Consider the following 20,626-nt stretch of genomic DNA (forward strand, 5'->3'; position numbering starts at 1 on the left):
TTCTCTAGTTTCTTGACGTGCTTTATCAAGTGCGGGTTCCAAACAGGTGCTGCATACTCCAGTATGGGCCTGACATACACGGTGTACAGTGTCTTGAACGATTCCTTACTAAGGTATCGGAATGCTGTTCTCAGGTTTGCCAGGCGCCCGTATGCTGCAGCAGTTATCTGATTGATGTGTGCTTCCGGAGACATGCTCGGTGTTATACTCACCCCAAGATCTTTCTCCTTGAGTGAGGTTTGCAGTCTTTGGCCACCTAGCCTATACTCTGTCTGTGGTCTTCTGTGCCCTTCCCTGTGTGTGTGTGTGTGTGTGTGTGTGTGTGTGTGTGTGTGTGTGTGTGTGTGTGTATACTCACCTATTTGTACTCACCTGTTTGTGGTTGCAGGGGTCGAGTCTTAGCTCCTGGCCCCGCCTCTTCACTGGTTGCTACTGGATCCTCTCTCTCCCTGCTCTATGTGCGTGTGTGTGTGTGTTTGTGTGTGTTTGTGAGTGTGTTTGTGTTTTGTGTGTGTGTGTTGTGGGTGGCTTGAGTGCATGTCATTTCAATACGATGTTGTTAATTTTACCATTTATCCAATTAAGACAGTTTATGTACAGTTTTCCATTCACAGTGAAACTGACAAAAGGATGAAAATTACTCAATTCACCCAAAATGGATTCAAAGTGTTGTACTTCCGGACACACTAAAAGTAATATCTGTTTTGAATTATTGCATAAATAAATTTAACAAGTTAGGCTTGGAGGAGTTCCCATAGTAGAACTGTATCTTTGTATATGCAGTTTTAACTATAAGGACATTATCAGTAACATATAACCTGACTAACTCGATAAACTTTCTTACTGGTACAGGTATAGTCAGATTATGGTTCAGCAGGGCTCTTCTAAGACAGTTCATAGTGTCTTCAAAGGGGAAGCCTAGTAATAAATGCATTTGGTTCAAATACATAGATAATATCTTCTTTAGTAGAGACTGGTTATAAATGACCATAATTTTTAAAGGGGTGGACCGGTAAGCCAGCGGAAGGCCTCGGTTAGATGACCAAAAGCTCCAAAGGCGGGTCATCATCTGACTAAGACCCGCGTCAGGAAACATTTGTCCTGTTTCCTGACGAACCTTACCTAACCTAACCTTCTTTAGTAGGGCAAATGAGGTAATATCTTTTTTTTTGGGGGGGGTAAGTTAAACAATCCGCATCCTATGAAATTCAAATGTGAATAGGACTGCAAATGTAAACTCTTTTCTTAGTAAGTAAGTAAGTTTATTCAGGTATACACAAATACAGTTACACAGAATTATCATACATAGCAGCATATGTGTAGAGAACCTGGGATAACCCAAAAAAAGTCAGACAGAGTGATTTATTTCCATTGGGGTCCTTTATTTCTTAATGTTCTGATCAACTGCAAAGATGGAAATATTTAAACAACAGCATATAGAAAAGACATGAACATGATAATACACAATTTCTCATGTCATGACTAACAAGTTAAGAAGTCAGATGGTCATTTTGTTGATGTTCCTAAGAGTTTACATCGTCAGTTATCCATGTTGCAATGGAACCTCGGTTTTCATCATTAATTTTTTCCAGAAAGTCTGACGAAAACCGAATTCGACGAAAACTGAAGCAATATTTCACATATGAAATACAGTGGACCCCCGCATAACGATTACCTCCGAATGCGACCAATTATGTAAGTGTATTTATGTAAGTGCGTTTGTACGTGTATGTTTGGTGGTCTGAAATGGACTAATCTACTTCACAATATTTCTTATGGGAACAAATTCGGTCAGTACTGGCACCTGAACATACTTCTGGAGTGAAAAAATATCGTTAACCGGGGGTCCACTGTAATGTAAATCCAAGCAATCCATTCAAGACACCCATAAGTATTAACAAAAAATACATTTAATAAAGAATAACTATAGTTTTGCATACAGAAAACAATGAGAAATGAATATAAAGGACTAATGAAAAGGATAAATGAACATTTAATATCACTTTTACCTTTAGTGAAGACTCAAATTCAAATTCAAATTCAAAGTTTATTCTCTATAAGGATTACAATGCTGAGTTTACAGAATTTGGATATTGTGTGGTTTACATGTAGTAAAATAATAATTACAGAGTGTACCACTAGAACACCTAGCATGGCTAGGCATTTCGGGCAGACTTAAATTAAATCTTAAGTTTAAAATATTACACAGCATTGGAAAATAAGGAATATCCACTAGGAATTTTTATTGACCTAAGAAAAGCTTTTGACACAGTAGACCACGACATCCTACTCCACAAACTTGACCATTATGGTATAAAAGGCCATATTTCAAATCCTACCTTACTAATAGGTATTAGTATGTCACCATTAAAGACACAGCCTCATCAACACGACCACTTGATACTGGAGTTCCGCAGGGAAGTGTCCTTGGTCCCCTGCTCTTCCTTATTTACATCAATGATCTTTCAAACGTATCCCAACACCTGAAACCCATTCTCTTTGCTGACGACATGACTTATGTCATCTCTCACCCTAATCTTGCCACCCTCAACACCATTGTTAACGATGAGCTGCTCAAAATATCGACTCGGATGACAGCCAATAAACTTACACTTAACACTGACAAAACCAACTATATTATGTTTGGTAGCAGAGCAGGTGTTGAGCAACTTAACATTAAGATCGACAACACTCTAATTGCCAGACATAATGAGGGCAAATTCTTAGAACTGCAAGAAGCCCCTATCACGAGCTTTTGGACACGGGAGTCGTCCCACAGTTACTAAAAACAACAGACAGCCCCACTCCACAAAGGGGCAGTAAAGCAATAGCAAAGACTTACAGATCGATAGCACTAACATCCCATATCATAAAAATATTTGAAAGGGTCCTAAGAAGCAAGATCGCCACCCATCTAGAAACCCATCAATTACACAACCCAGGGCAACATGGGTTTAGAGCAGGTCGCTCCTGTCTGTCTCAACTACTGGATCACTACGACAAGGTCCTAGAGGCACTAAAAGACAAAAAGAATGCAGATGTAATATATTCATGCTTTGCAAAAGCCTTCGACAAGTGTGACCACGCACAAAATGCGTGCTAAAGGAATAACAAGAAAAGTTGGTAGATGGATCTATAATTTCCTCACAAACAGAACACAAAGAGTAGTAGTCAACAGAGTAAAGTCTGAGGCGGCTACGGTGAAAAGCTCTGTTCCACAAGACACAGTACTCGCTCCCATCTTGTTTCTCATCCTCATATCTGACATAGACAAGGATGTCAGCCACAGCACCGTGTCTTCCTTTGCAGATAACACCCGAATCCGCATGACAGTGTCTTCCATTGCAGACACTGCAAGGCTCCAGGTGGACATCAACCAAATCTTTCAATGGGCTGCAGAAAACAATATGAAGTTCAACGATGAGAAATTTCAATTACTCAGATATGGTAAACATGAGTAAATTAAAACTTCATCAGAGTACAAAACAAATTTCTTCCACAAAATAGAGCGAAACACCAACGTCAAAGACCTGGGAGTGATCATGTCGGAGGATCTCACCTTCAAGGACCATAACATTGTATCAATCGCATCTGCTAGAAAAATGACAGGATGGATAATGAGAACCTTCAAAACTAGGGAGGCCAAGCCCATGATGACACTCTTCAGGTCACTTGTTCTATCTAGGCTGGAATATTGCTGCACACTAACACCACCTTTCAAGACAGGTGAAATTACTGACGTAGAAAATGTACAGTGAACCTTCACGGCGCGCATAACGGAGATAAAACACCTCAATTACTGGGAGTGCTTGAAGTTTCTGAACCTGTACTCCCTGGAACGCAGGCGGGAGAGAGTTAGTTAGTTTAATATGTTTATTATGCACCCCATACCCATCCTGTGGGCGGTAGTCAAAAGATTACAGAGGTACATAATGGGTCCAGGGACTGGGCCTCAAAGTTTTGATAGCTGAGCAAGTTACAGAGGCAATGAATTCACAATTTACAAAGGTAATGAACTCACAATTTACAAAGGTAATGAACTCCAGGTAGGTCTAGTCACAATCATTACAAGTTACAAAGGTATTTACAGATTACAGAGGTACACAATGGGTCCAGGGACCGGGCTCCAAAGTTTTGATGGCTGAACTAGGTACAAGGTAATGAACTCACAAGTTACAAAGGTAATGAACTCACAAGTTACAAAGGTAATGAATACTGTAAGAATGGTTACTTACGTTTATACATGGCTGCAATCATGAACAAATTTTAGAGTAATGAGCAATTCACACTTCCACACCCGGTCACAACTGTAGTGAGTTATTGGTGCAAATGTTGATTGCTGAGTCTCTCTCTCTCTCTCACACACACACACACACACACACACACATACAAATTCATACACACACACACATAAACACACACACACACACACACACACAAACTCATACACACACGCACACACACTCATACTCACACACACTCATACACACACTCACACTCATACACACACACACTCATACTCACACACACACACACACACACACACACACACACACACACACACACACACACACACACACACACATGCACACATGTGGTAATGCTTTATTTACAGCTAGCAAAGTCAGGGTATTTCTCCAGAATGGTCTGTAATATACCACTGTGGATAAAATACTTAGCCATTTCTTGAACACTTCTGAGTGAGTTGTTTCTAAATTCATTAATTTTATCGCACTCCAGTACATAATGACGCAGGGTGTGACAATAATCCATCTGGCAAAGTTTACATTTCGTTTGGTCTACATCTGGTGGTGGTGATTTAACCTGCCAAAGATACTTGTAACCCAGCCGGAGCCGGGCGGTAGTGACATCCAAGAGTCTGCTTATTTTGTTGGATGCACCATAGACATGTGGCTCCTCCTGCATGATAGAATGATGATAGATGGACTCACTGGAGAGATACATGATTATATACACCTGGAAAATCCTAGACTCGGCAGATGATGTAACATCCCCCCCCCAATGAAAAGCAGGGATATCACTAGCACGTTAAGAGACAATACAATAAGTGTCAGGGGCCCGAGACTGTTCAACTGCCTCCCAGCATACATAAGGGGGATTACCAATAGACCCCTGGCAGTCTTCAAGCAGGCACTGGACAAACACCTAAAGTCGGTACCTGACCAGCCGGGCTGTGGCTCGTACGTTGGATTGCGTGCAGTCAGCAGTAACAGCCTGGTTGATCAGGCTTTGATCCATCATGAGGCCTGGTCACAGACCGGGCCGCGGGGGCGTTGGCCCCCGGAACTCTCTCCAGCTAAACTCCAGGTAAATATGGAAGATGCGAGGAGGGGAGAGGGAGGAGGAGAGGCTATTGGTTGGAAGGGGAATCCCCCTCCACAAGGACTTCAGGTATCGAGTCTGTATCCAGGGTTACTTCCGTTCTTTGTCTTTTACTGGCACTGTCCCCCTGTCGCACAAAAAATCTGTCCAAAGAAGTTTGTTTCTGGCGTCTTTTTAAGATTTACCTAAAAAGGGACAAGGCATTGTCATTGAACATGCTGCAGACACAGCCTGCAACAGCTTTGTTAGGGTGATATTTCTCCACAAAACTTTGCAACTCACTCCACTTTGCACACGTATCCTTAATCACTAAAGAAGGCACATTCTCCCCTCTCTCTTCCTCCTCCTCTGAAGCAACTTCCTCAGCTGCAATCTGTTGCTGCTCCAGTTGAAGGTATTGCAGCTCTTCAGCGGTTAGTGTGTGTGTGTGTGTGTGTGTGTGTGTGTGTGTGTGTGTGTGTGTGTGTGTGTGGGTGTGTGTGTGTATTTGTGTGTGTGTGTGTGGGGGGGGGGGGGGGTGTGTGTGTGTATGTGTAGATGTGTCTGCTTATAGGTATATATGTATGTATGTGTAGGAGATGTGTGTCTGCGTACAGGTATATATGTATGTATGTATGTGTAGGAGATGTGTGTCTGCGCACAGGTATGTATGTATGTATGTATGTATATGTTCATGGGCTTATGCATGTGTGTATATGTATTTATGTTTATGCATACTTATGTCTTATTCATCAACGTGTTATTTTATACCATTAATTAAACAACGATACCTGTTTGACACACAGCAGCATCATGAAATCTTGGTAAGGAAGATAACATCTTCTACAACTCTATTTCTCAACTCTTGACCATGACCTACTTCCACTAGTGGCTCATACCCACCTGTGGCGATGCCTTCAACTGCTGCACCTCTCTATCTCTTGTTTACAAGTCTCTTTATTCCTCTAATTTAGAAAGATTAAGACCAAGGGACCGATCACCTTGAAAATTTCCTCTACAATTTCTCCTCAGTACTCGCCTGGCATGGACCAGCAGGCCTATTACAAAGTTATTCATTTGTTCTGAGACAATATTTCGGGTGGTGATCAAACCTCCTTAGGCCTATAAAGAAGAAAACGGGGAAACGTGAGATTTATAAGCAGAGTGAAGAGTTGCAGGAGAGGCGCTGGTGTTCTATGTTCAGGTGTTAAATTAAACATATGTGCAACACTTGGGTATATTTATTGAGGATACATGTGTTTATTTTATCATCCTCAACACAGATACCAAAATGCTGCATATGTCTAATTTATCACCTTGTCGGTTCTCCGAACCGTTTACCTACACGTTCAGGTGCTGCTGACCTCAGCATGTTCAGAATGCTGCTGATCTGAAAGTGTTCAGAATGCGTCTGACTTGAGCATGTTCAAAGACGCTACTGACCTGAAATGTTCAGAATGTGCTCGCCTGAGCATGTTAGGTCGAAAAAAATTCAAAGAATTGATTAGAGCCAAAATTTAATCCATATTAAAACCATCCCGGACACAGTCCAGTCAATAAACGAAGGACTGGATGATACTTGAGAAAAATAAATTAAACCAGGTTAATTACGAAAATAAAATTACCCAATACTGTTACGTAAACCTTTAAAAGAGAACGTATCGAAACCTGGAAAATAAAGACGTTTCTTCTGAGACATATTATAGGAAGTCTCACCACGAGTGGCGGAAGAAGACGAATCCGTTAGGTAAAAGGACATAGGTGATATTTTACTGTGGCAGTCTTCCGCTCTTCAGGCTTCATAAAGCTCCTGGAGAGCGAAACGATGCCACAATAAAATGCCACATTTGTTGCACTTGTGTCCTCATGCTTAACACATTGTCGATAATTTTACTAACAGTAATACAGAAGAAGCCACTCGGGGCGAAAACGTTTCCTTAAACAAATACCGCGAACTGTACGTAAATGTCTTTTTCTACGTTTCGACTCCCCCGGGAGCTCTTTATCACGTTTATTATGAAAAGATTTCACAACAACATTTCGACCCAATGTTATGGGTGGGTCGGTGAGTTGCAGACATTACTGTGTAGGTAATGGGAGGTAATTATGGTGTGGGATAACAATATAATAGGTAGTTATGCTGGCGGAATTCTGACTCATCCTGTTGTGGTAGCAACATGAGTGGCTCTAAGCACCTTCATACTTATATAATCTTCATACTATTATCATACACAACGCGGAGAAATCATTAGATCGAGCGTATATAATGGATCAGGTTGATGATGGGCGAAAAATGTTTTGGTGCCAGCATAGCCTTTGGATTATAGAAAAATAAACACAAACACAGTATAATGCGATCTTTTATTAACTACGTTTCGCCCACACAGTGGGTTTTATCAAGTCAGAAACAGATCTACCTGGATGAACAGTGCTATATGGGCATTTATAGGGTGGAGAGTCAGGTGGAGAATGCTGGGTAGGTTGGATCTGCGACGGAGAGAGGGAAGGAGAGAGGGAGGGCGAGATGGACAGAGGGAAGGACGGAGAGAGGAGGTGAAAGAGGGAGGTACTAGAATGAACAGGCTAGGGTAGACAAACACACACAGAAAACTGAACACTTGTAAAACTTTGTGAGTGAAGGAAGTCAGAAGTTACCCTCAAGTGAGAGTGAAAGGAACAGATAGATCTCCCTTGAACAGCCAGCATAGGAATTGAAGCCAGTCACTGTACCCTCACCTCTGTAAGTCACTGTACCCTCACCTCTGTAAGTCACTGTACCCTCACCTCTGTAAGTCACTGTACCCTCACCTCTGTAAGTCACTGTACCCTCACCTCTGTAAGTCACTGTACCCTCACCTCTGTAAGTCACTGTACCCTCACCTCTGTAAGTCACTGTACCCTCACCTCTGTAAGTCACTGTACCCTCACCTCTGTAAGTCACTGTACCCTCACCTCTGTAAGTCACTGTACCCTCACCTCTGTAAGTCACTGTACCCTCACCTCTGTAAGTCACTGTACCCTCACCTCTGTAAGTCACTGTACCCTCACCTCTGTAAGTCACTGTACCCTCACCTCTGTAAGTCACTGTACCCTCACCTCTGTAAGTCACTGTACCCTCACCTCTGTAAGTCACTGTACCCTAACCTCTGTAAGTCACTGTACCCTCACCTCTGTAAGTCACTGTACCCTAACCTCTGTAAGTCACTGTACCCTCACCTCTGTAAGTCACTGTACCCTCACCTCTGTAAGTCACTGTACCCTAACCTCTGTAAGTCACTGTACCCTCACCTCTGTAAGTCACTGTACCCTCACCTCTGTAAGTCACTGTACCCTCACATCTGTAAGTCACTGTACCCTCACCTCTGTAAGTCACTGTACCCTCACATCTGTAAGTCACTGTACCCTCACCTCTGTAAGTCACTGTACCCTCACCTCTGTAAGTCACTGTACCCTCACCTCTGTAAGTCACTGTACCCTCACCTCTGTAAGTCACTGTACCCTCACCTCTGTAAGTCACTGTACCCTCACCTCTGTAAGTCACTGTACCCTCACCTCTGTAAGTCACTGTACCCTCACCTCTGTAAGTCACTGTACCCTCACCTCTGTAAGTCACTGTACCCTCACCTCTGTAAGTCACTGTACCCTCACCTCTGTAAGTCACTGTACCCTAACCTCTGTAAGTCACTGTACCCTCACCTCTGTAAGTCACTGTACCCTAACCTCTGTAAGTCACTGTACCCTCACCTCTGTAAGTCACTGTACCCTAACCTCTGTAAGTCACTGTACCCTCACCTCTGTAAGTCACTGTACCCTCACCTCTGTAAGTCACTGTACCCTCACATCTGTAAGTCACTGTACCCTCACCTCTGTAAGTCACTGTACCCTCACATCTGTAAGTCACTGTACCCTCACCTCTGTAAGTCACTGTACCCTCACCTCTGTAAGTCACTGTACCCTCACCTCTGTAAGTCACTGTACCCTCACATCTGTAAGTCACTGTACCCTCACCTGTTGTAAGTCACTGTACCCTCACCTCTGTAAGTCACTGTACCCTCACCTCTGTAAGTCACTGTACCCTCACCTCTGTAAGTCACTGTACCCTAACCTCTGTAAGTCACTGTACCCTCACCTCTGTAACAGTCACTGTACCCTCACCTCTGTAAGTCACTGTACCCTCACCTCTGTAACAGTCACTGTACCCACACCGCTGTAACAGTCACTGTACCCTCACCTCTGTAACAGTCACTGTACCCTCACCTCTGTAAGTCACTGTACCCTCACCTCTGTAACAGTCACTGTACCCTCACCTCTGTAACAGTCACTGTACCCTCACCTCTGTAACAGTCACTGTACCCTCACCTCTGTAACAGTCACTGTACCCTCACCTCTGTAACAGCCACTGTATCCTCACCTCTGTAACAGTCACTGTACCCTCACCTCTGTAACAGTCACTGTACCCTCACCTCTGTAACAGTCACTGTACCCACATCTCTGTAACAGTCACTGTACCCTCACCTCTGTAACAGTCACTGCACCTCACCTCTGTAAGTCACTGTACCCTCACCTCTGTAACAGTCACTGTACCCTCACCTCTGTAAGTCACTGTACCCTCACCTCTGTAACAGTCACTGTACCCTCACCTCTGTAACAGTCACTGTACCCTCACATCTGTAACAGTCACTGTACCCTCACCTCTGTAACAGTCACTGTACCCTCACCTCTGTAACAGCCACTGTATCCTCACCTCTGTAACAGTCACTGTACCCTCACCTCTGTAACAGTCACTGTACCCTCACCTCTGTAACAGTCACTGTACCCTCACCTCTGTAACAGGCACTGTACCCTCACCTCGGTAACAGTAACTGTACCCACACCTCTGTAACAGTCACTGTATCCTTACCTCTGTAACAGTCACTGTACCATCACCTCTGCAACAGTCACTGTACCTCACCTCTATAACAGTCACTGTACCTCACCTCTGTAACAGTCACTGTACCTCACCTCTGTAACAGGCACTGTACCCTCACCTCTGCAACAGTCACTGTACCTCACCTCTGTAACAGTCACTGTACCTCACCTCTGTAACAGTCACTGTACCCTCACCTCTGTAACAGTCACTGTACCCTCACCTCTGTAACAGTCACTGTACCCTCACCTCTGTAACAGTCACTGTACGCACACCTCTGTAACAGTCACTGTACCCTCACCTCTGTAACAGTCACTGTACCCTCACCTCTGTAAGTCACTGTACCCTCACCTCTGTAACAGTAACTGTACCCACATCTCTGTAACAGTCACTGTACCCTCACCTCTGTAACAGTCACTGTACCTCACCTCTGTAAGTCACTGTACCCTCACCTCTGTAACAGTCACTGTACCCTCACCTCTGTAAGTCACTGTACCCTCACCTCTGTAACAGTCACTGTACCCTCACCTCTGTAACAGTCACTGTACCCTCACCTCTGTAACAGTCACTGTACCCTCACCTCTGTAACAGTCACTGTACCCTCACCTCTGTAACAGTCACTGTATCCTCACCTCTGTAACAGTCACTGTACCCTCACCTCTGTAACAGTCACTGTACCCTCACCTCTGTAACAGTCACTGTACCCTCACCCCTGTAACACGCACTGTACCCTCACCTCTGTAACAGTCACTGTACCCTCACCTCTGTAACAGTAACTGTACCCACACCTCTGTAACAGTCACTGTATCCTTACCTCTGTAACAGTCACTGTACCATCACCTCTGTAACAGTCACTATTCCTTCACCTCTGTAACAGTCACTGTACCCTCACCTCTGCAACAGTCACTGTACCTCACCTCTGTAACAGTCACTGTACCTCACCTCTGTAACAGTCACTGTACCTCACCTCTGTAACAGGCACTGTACCCTCACATCTGCAACAGTCACTGTACCTCACCTCTGTAACAGTCACTGTACCATCACCTCTGTAACAGTCACTGTACCCTCACCTCTGTAACAGTCACTGTACCCTCACCTCTGTAACAGTCACTGTACCCTCACCTCTGTAACAGTCACTGTACCCTCACCTCTGCAACAGTCACTGTACCTCACCTCTGTAACAGTCACTGTACCCTCACCTCTGTAACACTCACTGTACCTCACCTCTGTAACAGTCACTGTACCCTCACCTCTGTAACAGTCACTGTACCCTCACCTCTGTAACAGTCACTGTACCTCACCTCTGTAACAGTCACTGTACCCTCACCTCTGTAACAGTCACTGTACCCTCACCTCTGCAACAGTCACTGTACCTCACCTCTGTAACAGTCACTATACCCTCACCTCTGTAACAGTCACTGTACCCTCACCTCTGCAACAGTCACTGTACCCTCACCTCTGTAACAGTCACTGTACCCTCACCTCTGTAACAGTCACTGTACCCTCACCTCTGCAACAGTCACTGTACCTCACCTCTGTAACAGTCACTGTACCTCACCTCTGTAACAGTCACTGTACCTCACCTCTGTAACAGTCACTGTACCTCACCTCTGTAACAGTCACTGTACCCTCACCTCTGTAACAGGCACTGTACCCTCACCTCTGTAAGTCACTGCACCCTCACCTCTGTAACAGTCACTGTACCCTCACCTCTGTAGCAGTCACTGTACCCTCACCTCTGTAAGTCACTGCACCCTCACCTCTGTAACAGTCACTGTACCCTCACCTCTGTAACAGGCACTGTACCCTCACCTCTGTAACAGGCACTGTACCCTCACCTCTGTAACAGGCACTGTACCCTCACCTCTGTAAGTCACTGCACCCTCACCTCTGTAACAGTCACTGTACCCTCACCTCTGTAACAGTCACTATACCCTCACCTCTGTAACAGGCACTGTACCCTCACCTCTGTAACAGGCACTGTACCCTCACCTCTGTAACAGTCACTGTACCTCACCTCTGTAACAGGCACTGTACCCTCACCTCTGTAACAGGCACTGTACACTCACCTCTGTAAGTCACTGCACCCTCACCTCTGTAACAGTCACTGTACCCTCACCTCTGTAACAGTCACTGTACCCTCACCTCTGTAACAGGCACTGTACCCTCACATCTGCAACAGTCACTGTACCTCACCTCTGTAAGTCACTGTACCCTCACCTCTGTAACAGTAACTGTACCCACATCTCTGTAACAGTCACTGTACCCTCACCTCTGTAACAGTCACTGTACCTCACCTCTGTAAGTCACTGTACCCTCACCTCTGTAACAGTCACTGTACCCTCACCTCTGTAAGTCACTGTACCCTCACCTCTGTAACAGTCACTGTACCCTCACCTCTGTAACAGTCACTGTACCCTCACCTCTGTAACAGTCACTGTACCCTCACCTCTGTAACAGTCACTGTACCCTCACCTCTGTAACAGTCACTGTATCCTCACCTCTGTAACAGTCACTGTACCCTCACCTCTGTAACAGTCACTGTACCCTCACCTCTGTAACAGTCACTGTACCCTCACCTCTGTAACAGGCACTGTACCCTCACCTCTGTAACAGTCACTGTACCCTCACCTCTGTAACAGTAACTGTACCCACACCTCTGTAACAGTCACTGTATCCTTACCTCTGTAACAGTCACTGTACCATCACCTCTGTAACAGTCACTATTCCTTCACCTCTGTAACAGTCACTGTACCCTCACCTCTGCAACAGTCACTGTACCTCACCTCTGTAACAGTCACTGTACCTCACCTCTGTAACAGTCACTGTACCTCACCTCTGTAACAGTCACTGTACCTCACCTCTGTAACAGTCACTGTACCATCACCTCTGTAACAGTCACTGTACCTCACCTCTGTAACAGTCACTGTACCCTCACCTCTGTAACAGTCACTGTACCCTCACCTCTGCAACAGTCACTGTACCTCACCTCTGTAACAGTCACTGTACCCTCACCTCTGTAACACTCACTGTACCTCACCTCTGTAACAGTCACTGTACCCTCACCTCTGTAACAGTCACTGTACCCTCACCTCTGTAACAGTCACTGTACCTCACCTCTGTAACAGTCACTGTACCCTCACCTCTGTAACAGTCACTGTACCCTCACCTCTGCAACAGTCACTGTACCTCACCTCTGTAACAGTCACTATACCCTCACCTCTGTAACAGTCACTGTACCCTCACCTCTGCAACAGTCACTGTACCCTCACCTCTGTAACAGTCACTGTACCCTCACCTCTGTAACAGTCACTGTACCCTCACCTCTGCAACAGTCACTGTACCTCACCTCTGTAACAGTCACTGTACCTCACCTCTGTAACAGTCACTGTACCTCACCTCTGTAACAGTCACTGTACCTCACCTCTGTAACAGTCACTGTACCCTCACCTATGTAACAGGCACTGTACCCTCACCTCTGTAAGTCACTGCACCCTCACCTCTGTAACAGTCACTGTACCCTCACCTCTGTAGCAGTCACTGTACCCTCACCTCTGTAAGTCACTGCACCCTCACCTCTGTAAGTCACTGTACCCTCACCTCTGTAACAGGCACTGTACCCTCACCTCTGTAACAGGCACTGTACCCTCACCTCTGTAACAGGCACTGTACCCTCACCTCTGTAAGTCACTGCACCCTCACCTCTGTAACAGTCACTATACCCTCACCTCTGTAACAGGCACTGTACCCTCACCTCTGTAACAGGCACTGTACCCTCACCTCTGTAACAGTCACTGTACCTCACCTCTGTAACAGGCACTGTACCCTCACCTCTGTAACAGGCACTGTACACTCACCTCTGTAAGTCACTGCACCCTCACCTCTGTAACAGTCACTGTACCCTCACCTCTGTAACAGTCACTGTACCCTCACCTCTGTAACAGGCACTGTACCCTCACCTCTGTAACAGGCACTGTACCCTCACCTCTGTAACAGTCACTGTACCTCACCTCTGTAACAGTCACTGTACCCTCACCTCTGTAACAGGCACTGTACCCTCACCTCTGTAACAGGCACTGTACCCTCACCTCTGCAACAGTCACTGTACCTCACCTCTGTAACAGTCACTGTACCCTCACCTCTGTAACAGGCACTGTACCCTCACCTCTGTAACAGTCACTGTACCCTCACCTCTGTAACAGTCACTGTACCCTCACCTCTGTAACAGTCACTGTACCCTCACCTCTGTAACAGGCACTGTACCCTCACCTCTGTAACAGGCACTGTACCCTCACCTCTGTAACAGTCACTGTACCCTCACCTCTGTAACAGTCACTGTACCCTCACCTCTGTAACAGTCACTGTACCCTCACCTCTGTAACAGTCACTGTACCCTCACCTCTGTAACAGTCACTGTACCCTCACCTCTGTTACAGTCACTGTACCTCACCTCTGTAACAGTCACTGTACCCTCACCTCTGTAACAGGCACTGTACCCTCACCTCTGTAACAGGCACTGTACCCTCACCTCTGTAACAGTCACTGTACCCTCACCTCTGTAACAGTCACTGTACCCTCACCTCTGTAACAGTCACTGTACCCTCACCTCTGTTACAGTCACTGTACCTCACCTCTGTAACAGTCACTATACCCTCACCTCTGTAACAGGCACTGTACCCTCACCTCTGTAACAGTCACTGTACCCTCACCTCTGTAACAGGCACTGTACCCTCACCTCTGTAGCAGTCACTGTACCCTCACCTCTGTAACAGTCACTGTACCTCACCTCTGTAACAGTCACTGTACCTCACCTCTGTAACAGTCACTGTACCCTCACCTCTGTAACAGTCACTGTACCTCACCTCTGTAACAGTCACTGTACCTCACCTCTGTAACAGTCACTGTACCTCACCTCTGTAACAGTCACTATACCCTCACCTCTGTAACAGTCATTATACCCTCACCTCTGTAACAGTCACTGTACCCTCACCTCTGTAACAGTCACTGTACCTCACCTCTGTAACAGTCACTATACCCTCACCTCTGTAACAGTCACTGTACCCTCACCTCTGTAACAGTCATTATACCCTCACCTCTGTAACAGTCACTGTACCCTCACCTCTGTAACAGGCACTGTACCCTCACCTCTGTAACAGGCACTGTACCCTCACCTCTGTAACAGTCACTGTACCGTCTCGGAAAGTTGCCGCTCATTTGAATTCAAATTGAATAAATTTGCTACAACAATGGAGATTAATTGTCTATACAAAAAATGTCCCAGAGAGAACAAGAGGCTTCAAGAATACCATCATCAGTTTGGTCTCTCCTGTTTTGAAAGTTCTAGTTATCCATCCTGTCATTTTCCCCAGGGTTGTAGTAATGATGCTGTTGGGATCCTTAAAAGTGAGATCCTATAACAGGATTTATCCCGGGGCTCTGGTGGCCTGGTGGTTAACGCTTTCGCTTCACACGGCGAGGGCCTGGGTTCGATTCCCAGCCAGAGTAGAAACACTGGACGTGTTTCTTTCCACCTGTTGTCTATGTTCCCCATCAGTAAAATGGGTACCTGGGTGTTAGTCGACTGGTGTGGGTCGCATCCTGGGACACTGACCTAATTTGCCCGAAATGCTGAGCATAACAAGGGACTTTCTATATAGTAGTATGTCATTGTTGTCAGCTAGGACTGTATACCTTGTACATGTACTTGTAGTAAATAAAGATATTATTATTATTATTATTATTATTATTATTATTATTATTATTATTATTATTATTATTATTATTATTATTATTATTATTATGTTCCTTTTTTTTCAAATATTTTCCATATCAAAGTAGGTGAATCTTGTCCTCATTAGGCATCATATTATTTTCTTTGGCCCATTGAAAGATTTGGTCTATATTTGCTCGGACATTAGCTGTGTCCTTAATGGCTGCCACTTTCATACATATTCTGGTAACGTTCATAAAAGAAGATACGTTGTTGTAAATTATTTCTCTACCTCTGTCAGACATAAGACTGAGAAAGAACTGGGGAGAGTAGTGTAGCACTGTACCTTGGGACACAGAGCTTTTCACTGTGACCAGCCTCTGATTTTACCTTGTCCACCGTTACTCTTTGCGTTCTATTTGTCACAAAGTTCAAAGTCCATCTACTCGCTTTTTGGAGTTATTCCTCTCGCAAGCATTGTGTGCTTTGTTGCACCATGATTGCACTTGGGTTGGGTTAGATAAGACTCGTCAGGAAACAGGTCGAGTGTTTCTAGTCGAAGATCTTTGCAAAGTCAGTGTCATTTGTCTTTTGTCTGTCTTTCAGTGCACGGATAAACCTTACAAATCTTCCATCTCCGTTCACGATGAATTCCCTACAATGTTTGTTAACTAATCATTACTCTGAAAATTGTTCATGATTGTAATCATGTGTTCACGATTGTAACCAGCTCTACCTGGAGCTCATTACCTTTGTCAATTCTCATTATTGTAACCAAATCTAGCTCACTAACTTTGTAATTAGTCATGAGTGTGACCAGCTCTACCTGGAGCTCATTACCTATGTACTTTGTCACGATTGTGACCAAATCTAGTTCATTACATTTGTAACTTGCTCAGCTATCAAAACTTTGGAGTCGAGTCCCTGGACCAATTATGTACCTACCTCCGTTCAACATACACAGAATGCTAAAGAAATAAGAAACATAGAGAGACACAGGAAAGCAAAGATGTTTCTTATTTCTGTAGCATTCCCTTTTCATTTTATGCCTAATCTGAGATCGGGTAGCGGTGGCGATGCGAAAGGTAATAAACCCAGCCAGGCATATAGGTTCTGGGTGTTCCTTGGTGTTTTAGGGAAATGCTACAAGCTAAGTCAAAGAATAAATAATGGGCTGTAATGGGACTTATCTTGAGAGACAGCTCTCGCCTACACAGCCATCCCTGTAGGCGATGTCTTGAGAAGCTGTAGTATGCACTCCCTAATGGCTGTGTGAAAAAAAATGTTGCATAAGTACAATTACCCCTAGGGTGTGTTGTGTCAGCATATCAAAAACTGACTACTGACGGGAATATATACTTACTTGTGCTGCGCTAAAAAGCCCGCCTATAACCGAGTGTATGATACATCTAGAAAGAAATGTTTCAGCTGTCTGCTCTGCAGCTGACCTAGCTAGTAACATTTATGACCAGACCTACCTGGATGTCTGTATCGGACCCATATTTTCACTCGGGTATCGGTGTCTTGATTGAAGCAGACATGTTCTTTGAAGAATGTCTCACTAGACTCGTCAGGATCGCAACACTCGTTGTTATACACTGTTCATCAAGTACTTTGATCATTCACAGTCTTATCATTAAAGAAGCTGATCACACTTCTCTGTAAGTGTTTTGCTGTGTTCTTTGAGATTCTTTTATGCACACAAACACGCGGATCAGTGTTCTTTGTTCGTTATCCCAGCGTCAGTGCGTCCCTTGGTAGGGTTAAAAGCAATCTAAGTAAGCTAAGACGCCCTTTGCCGCACTTCGCTTGCCCCCAGTTACGAAGGAAAAGATGACATAGCATATTTCCCCTGCTTGCCAAACTTCCACCAGGAAGCAAAGCAGAATGCTTCATTCTTGCTGCCTGGGCATAGACAACAATGTACACTATCTTTAACATGGTAATAAAGTGGGTGCAGGATTTTCCTCAGTTGTCCTGCTAAGGTAAGAGATTGGTTGTCTCTCATTAAACTACACTATTTGCAACACTGGTCTCTTGCAAGGAGTCACATGACCTATGATTGGTACACGCTGGTTAAACATCTGCTTGTAATTACTTGATGTGAAAGTAAACAAGATGCTTGCCCCTTCTGAGAGGGCTGGGCCACTCAGGGCTGAAAAGGGCTGAAGGGGGCTGATATCCCCCTCCTGGAGAAAATTTCTCCACATGGTGTACCTGTTGTCAATGTTCACCTATTAGTATGAAATGGGTACCTGGGTGTTAGTCGACTGGTGTGGGTCGCATCCTGGGACAAAACTGACCTAATTTTCCCAAAATGCTCTGCATAACAAGCGACTTTCTATGTAGAAGTATGTCATTGATGTCAGCTTGTAGAAATAAAGATATTATTATTATTATTAGTATTAGTATTATTATTATTACTAACGTTCACTAATCTCACACTTAATCCGACGGCCACTCTACCACACCACCTTCCCGACAGCCACACTAACACACATTCCCTACAGCCACACTAACACACCTTCCCGACAGCCACACTAACACACCTTCCCTACAGCCACACTAACACACCTTCCCTACAGCCATACTAACACACCTTCCCTACAGCCACACTAACACACCTTCCCGACAGCCTCACTAACACACCTTCCCGACAGCCTCACTAACACATCTTTCTTCCCGACAGCCGCGAGAAGGCCAAGATGGCGTGGAGACATCGCTCCAAGGATGAGAAGATACTTATTCGTGTCATAGGGTTTCTTGTCTTCGCTCTTATGTGCTTCATCGCCGCTGTCGTAATCATGGACCTAACCTGTAAGTTACTATACATCACCTGTAAGTTACTATCCATCACCTATAAGTTACTATCCATCACCTGTAAGTTACTCTCCGTCACCTGTAAGTTACTATCCATCACCTGTAAGTTACTATCCATCACCTATAAGTTACTATACATCACCTGTAAGTTACTATCCATCACCTATAAGTTACTATCCATCACCTGTAAGTTACTATCCGTCACCTGTAAGTTACTATCCATCACCTGTAAGTTACTATCCATCACCTATAAGTTACTATACATCACCTGTAAGTTACTATCCATCACCTGTAAGTTACTATACATCACCTGTAAGTTACTATCCATCACCTGTAAGTTACTATCCATCACCTATAAGTTACTATACATCACCTGTAAGTTACTATCCATCACCTGTAAGTTACTATACATCACCTGTAAGTTACTATCCATCACCTGTAAGTTACTATACATCACCTGTAAGTTACTATCCATCACCTGTAAGTTACTATCCATCACATGTAAGTTACTATACATCACCTGTAAGTTTCTATCCATCACCTATAAGTTACTATCCATCACCTGTAAGTTACTATCCATCACCTGTAAGTTATTACCCATCACCTGTAAGTTACTATCCATCACCTGTAAGTTACTATCCATCACCTGTAAGTTATTACCCATCACCTGTAAGTTACTATCCATCACCTGTAAGTTACTATACATCACCTGTAAGTTACTATCCATCACCTGTAAGTTACTATACATCACCTGTAAGTTACTATCCATCACCTGTAAGTTACTATCCATCCCCTGTAAGTTATTACCCATCACCTGTAAGTTGCTGTCCATCACCTGTAAGTTACTATCCATCACCTGTAAGTTACTATCCATCACCTGTAAGTTACTATCCATCACCTGTAAGTTACTATCCATCACCTGTAAGTTACTATACATCACATGTAAGTTACTATCCATCACCTGTAAGTTACTATCCATCACCTGTAAGTTACTATCCATCACCTGTAAGTTATTATCCATCACCTGTAAGTTACTATCCATCACCTGTAAGTTACTATCCATCACCTGTAAGTTACTATCCATCACCTGTAAGTTACTATCCATCACCTGTAAGTTACTATCCATCACCTGTAAGTTACTATCCATCACCTGTAAGTTACTATCCATCACCACCACCTATAACTCACTATACATCACCTATAATTCAGTCACCCATCACCTGTAAATCACTCACTCATCACCTGTAAATCGGTCACCCGTCACCTGTAAACTATGGAACCATTAGTCGAGAATTTGTGAGCCCTCACATGTAAATTAAAGACTTTGTAAATTAAGAACCAATAACCTGTAAATTAAGGATCTATAACCTGCAAATTAAAGACCTATAACCTGTGAATTACAGACCAATAACCTGTAAATTAGAGACCTCTCGCCTGTAAATTAAGGTAGGACCTCTAGCCTGCTAGCTGAGGAGGGACCAATACCTGTATGTTACCTGTAGTCGCTTCTGGAGGTCACCGCCCCCGCAGCCCGGTCCCGGACCAGACCTCCTGGTTGCTGGCCTGATCGACCAGGTTGCTGGTGTACTTCTGTCTTAAACGAAGCTCGCCATATGGTGTTCCCTCATCTCAGGATGAGTAAAGAGAGAGTGCCTGCCACATGATGGGAGTGACGGAGGATCGAGCCTCCGCCACTCCTTGTATATGACGACCCACACTGATGAAGAGAGTCATTAACCATTGTCAAGTAGCAACTAAATGAGAATAAGACAGAGAAAGTCCAAAGATGGAACGGGTTATTTGTATACTATTCCAGCCACGAAACCTTAACCTCATCTTTACAATGTAAATTTTATTTAAAATTGATG

At 44.3% G+C, this 20,626-nt stretch overlaps 1 protein-coding gene across 6 annotated transcripts in view; it reads left to right on the forward strand.

Annotated features, from left to right (window-relative positions):
• The window catches only part of LOC128706525 (uncharacterized), a 138,630-nt gene that overhangs the window by 101,524 nt on the left and 16,480 nt on the right, over positions 1 to 20,626 (forward strand). For all 6 annotated transcript variants that reach the window (XM_053801432.2, XM_053801430.2, XM_053801428.2 and 3 more), the window contains exon 2: positions 18,628 to 18,755. In XM_053801432.2, coding sequence (XP_053657407.2) covers positions 18,644 to 18,755 — 112 coding nt within the window. In that variant the 5' untranslated portion in view covers positions 18,628 to 18,643. The remainder of the gene's footprint in view (positions 1 to 18,627; positions 18,756 to 20,626) is intronic.

The sequence above is a fragment of the Cherax quadricarinatus genome, chromosome 3 (genome assembly GCF_038502225.1).
Source record: "Cherax quadricarinatus isolate ZL_2023a chromosome 3, ASM3850222v1, whole genome shotgun sequence".
Lineage (NCBI taxonomy): Eukaryota > Metazoa > Arthropoda > Malacostraca > Decapoda > Parastacidae > Cherax > Cherax quadricarinatus.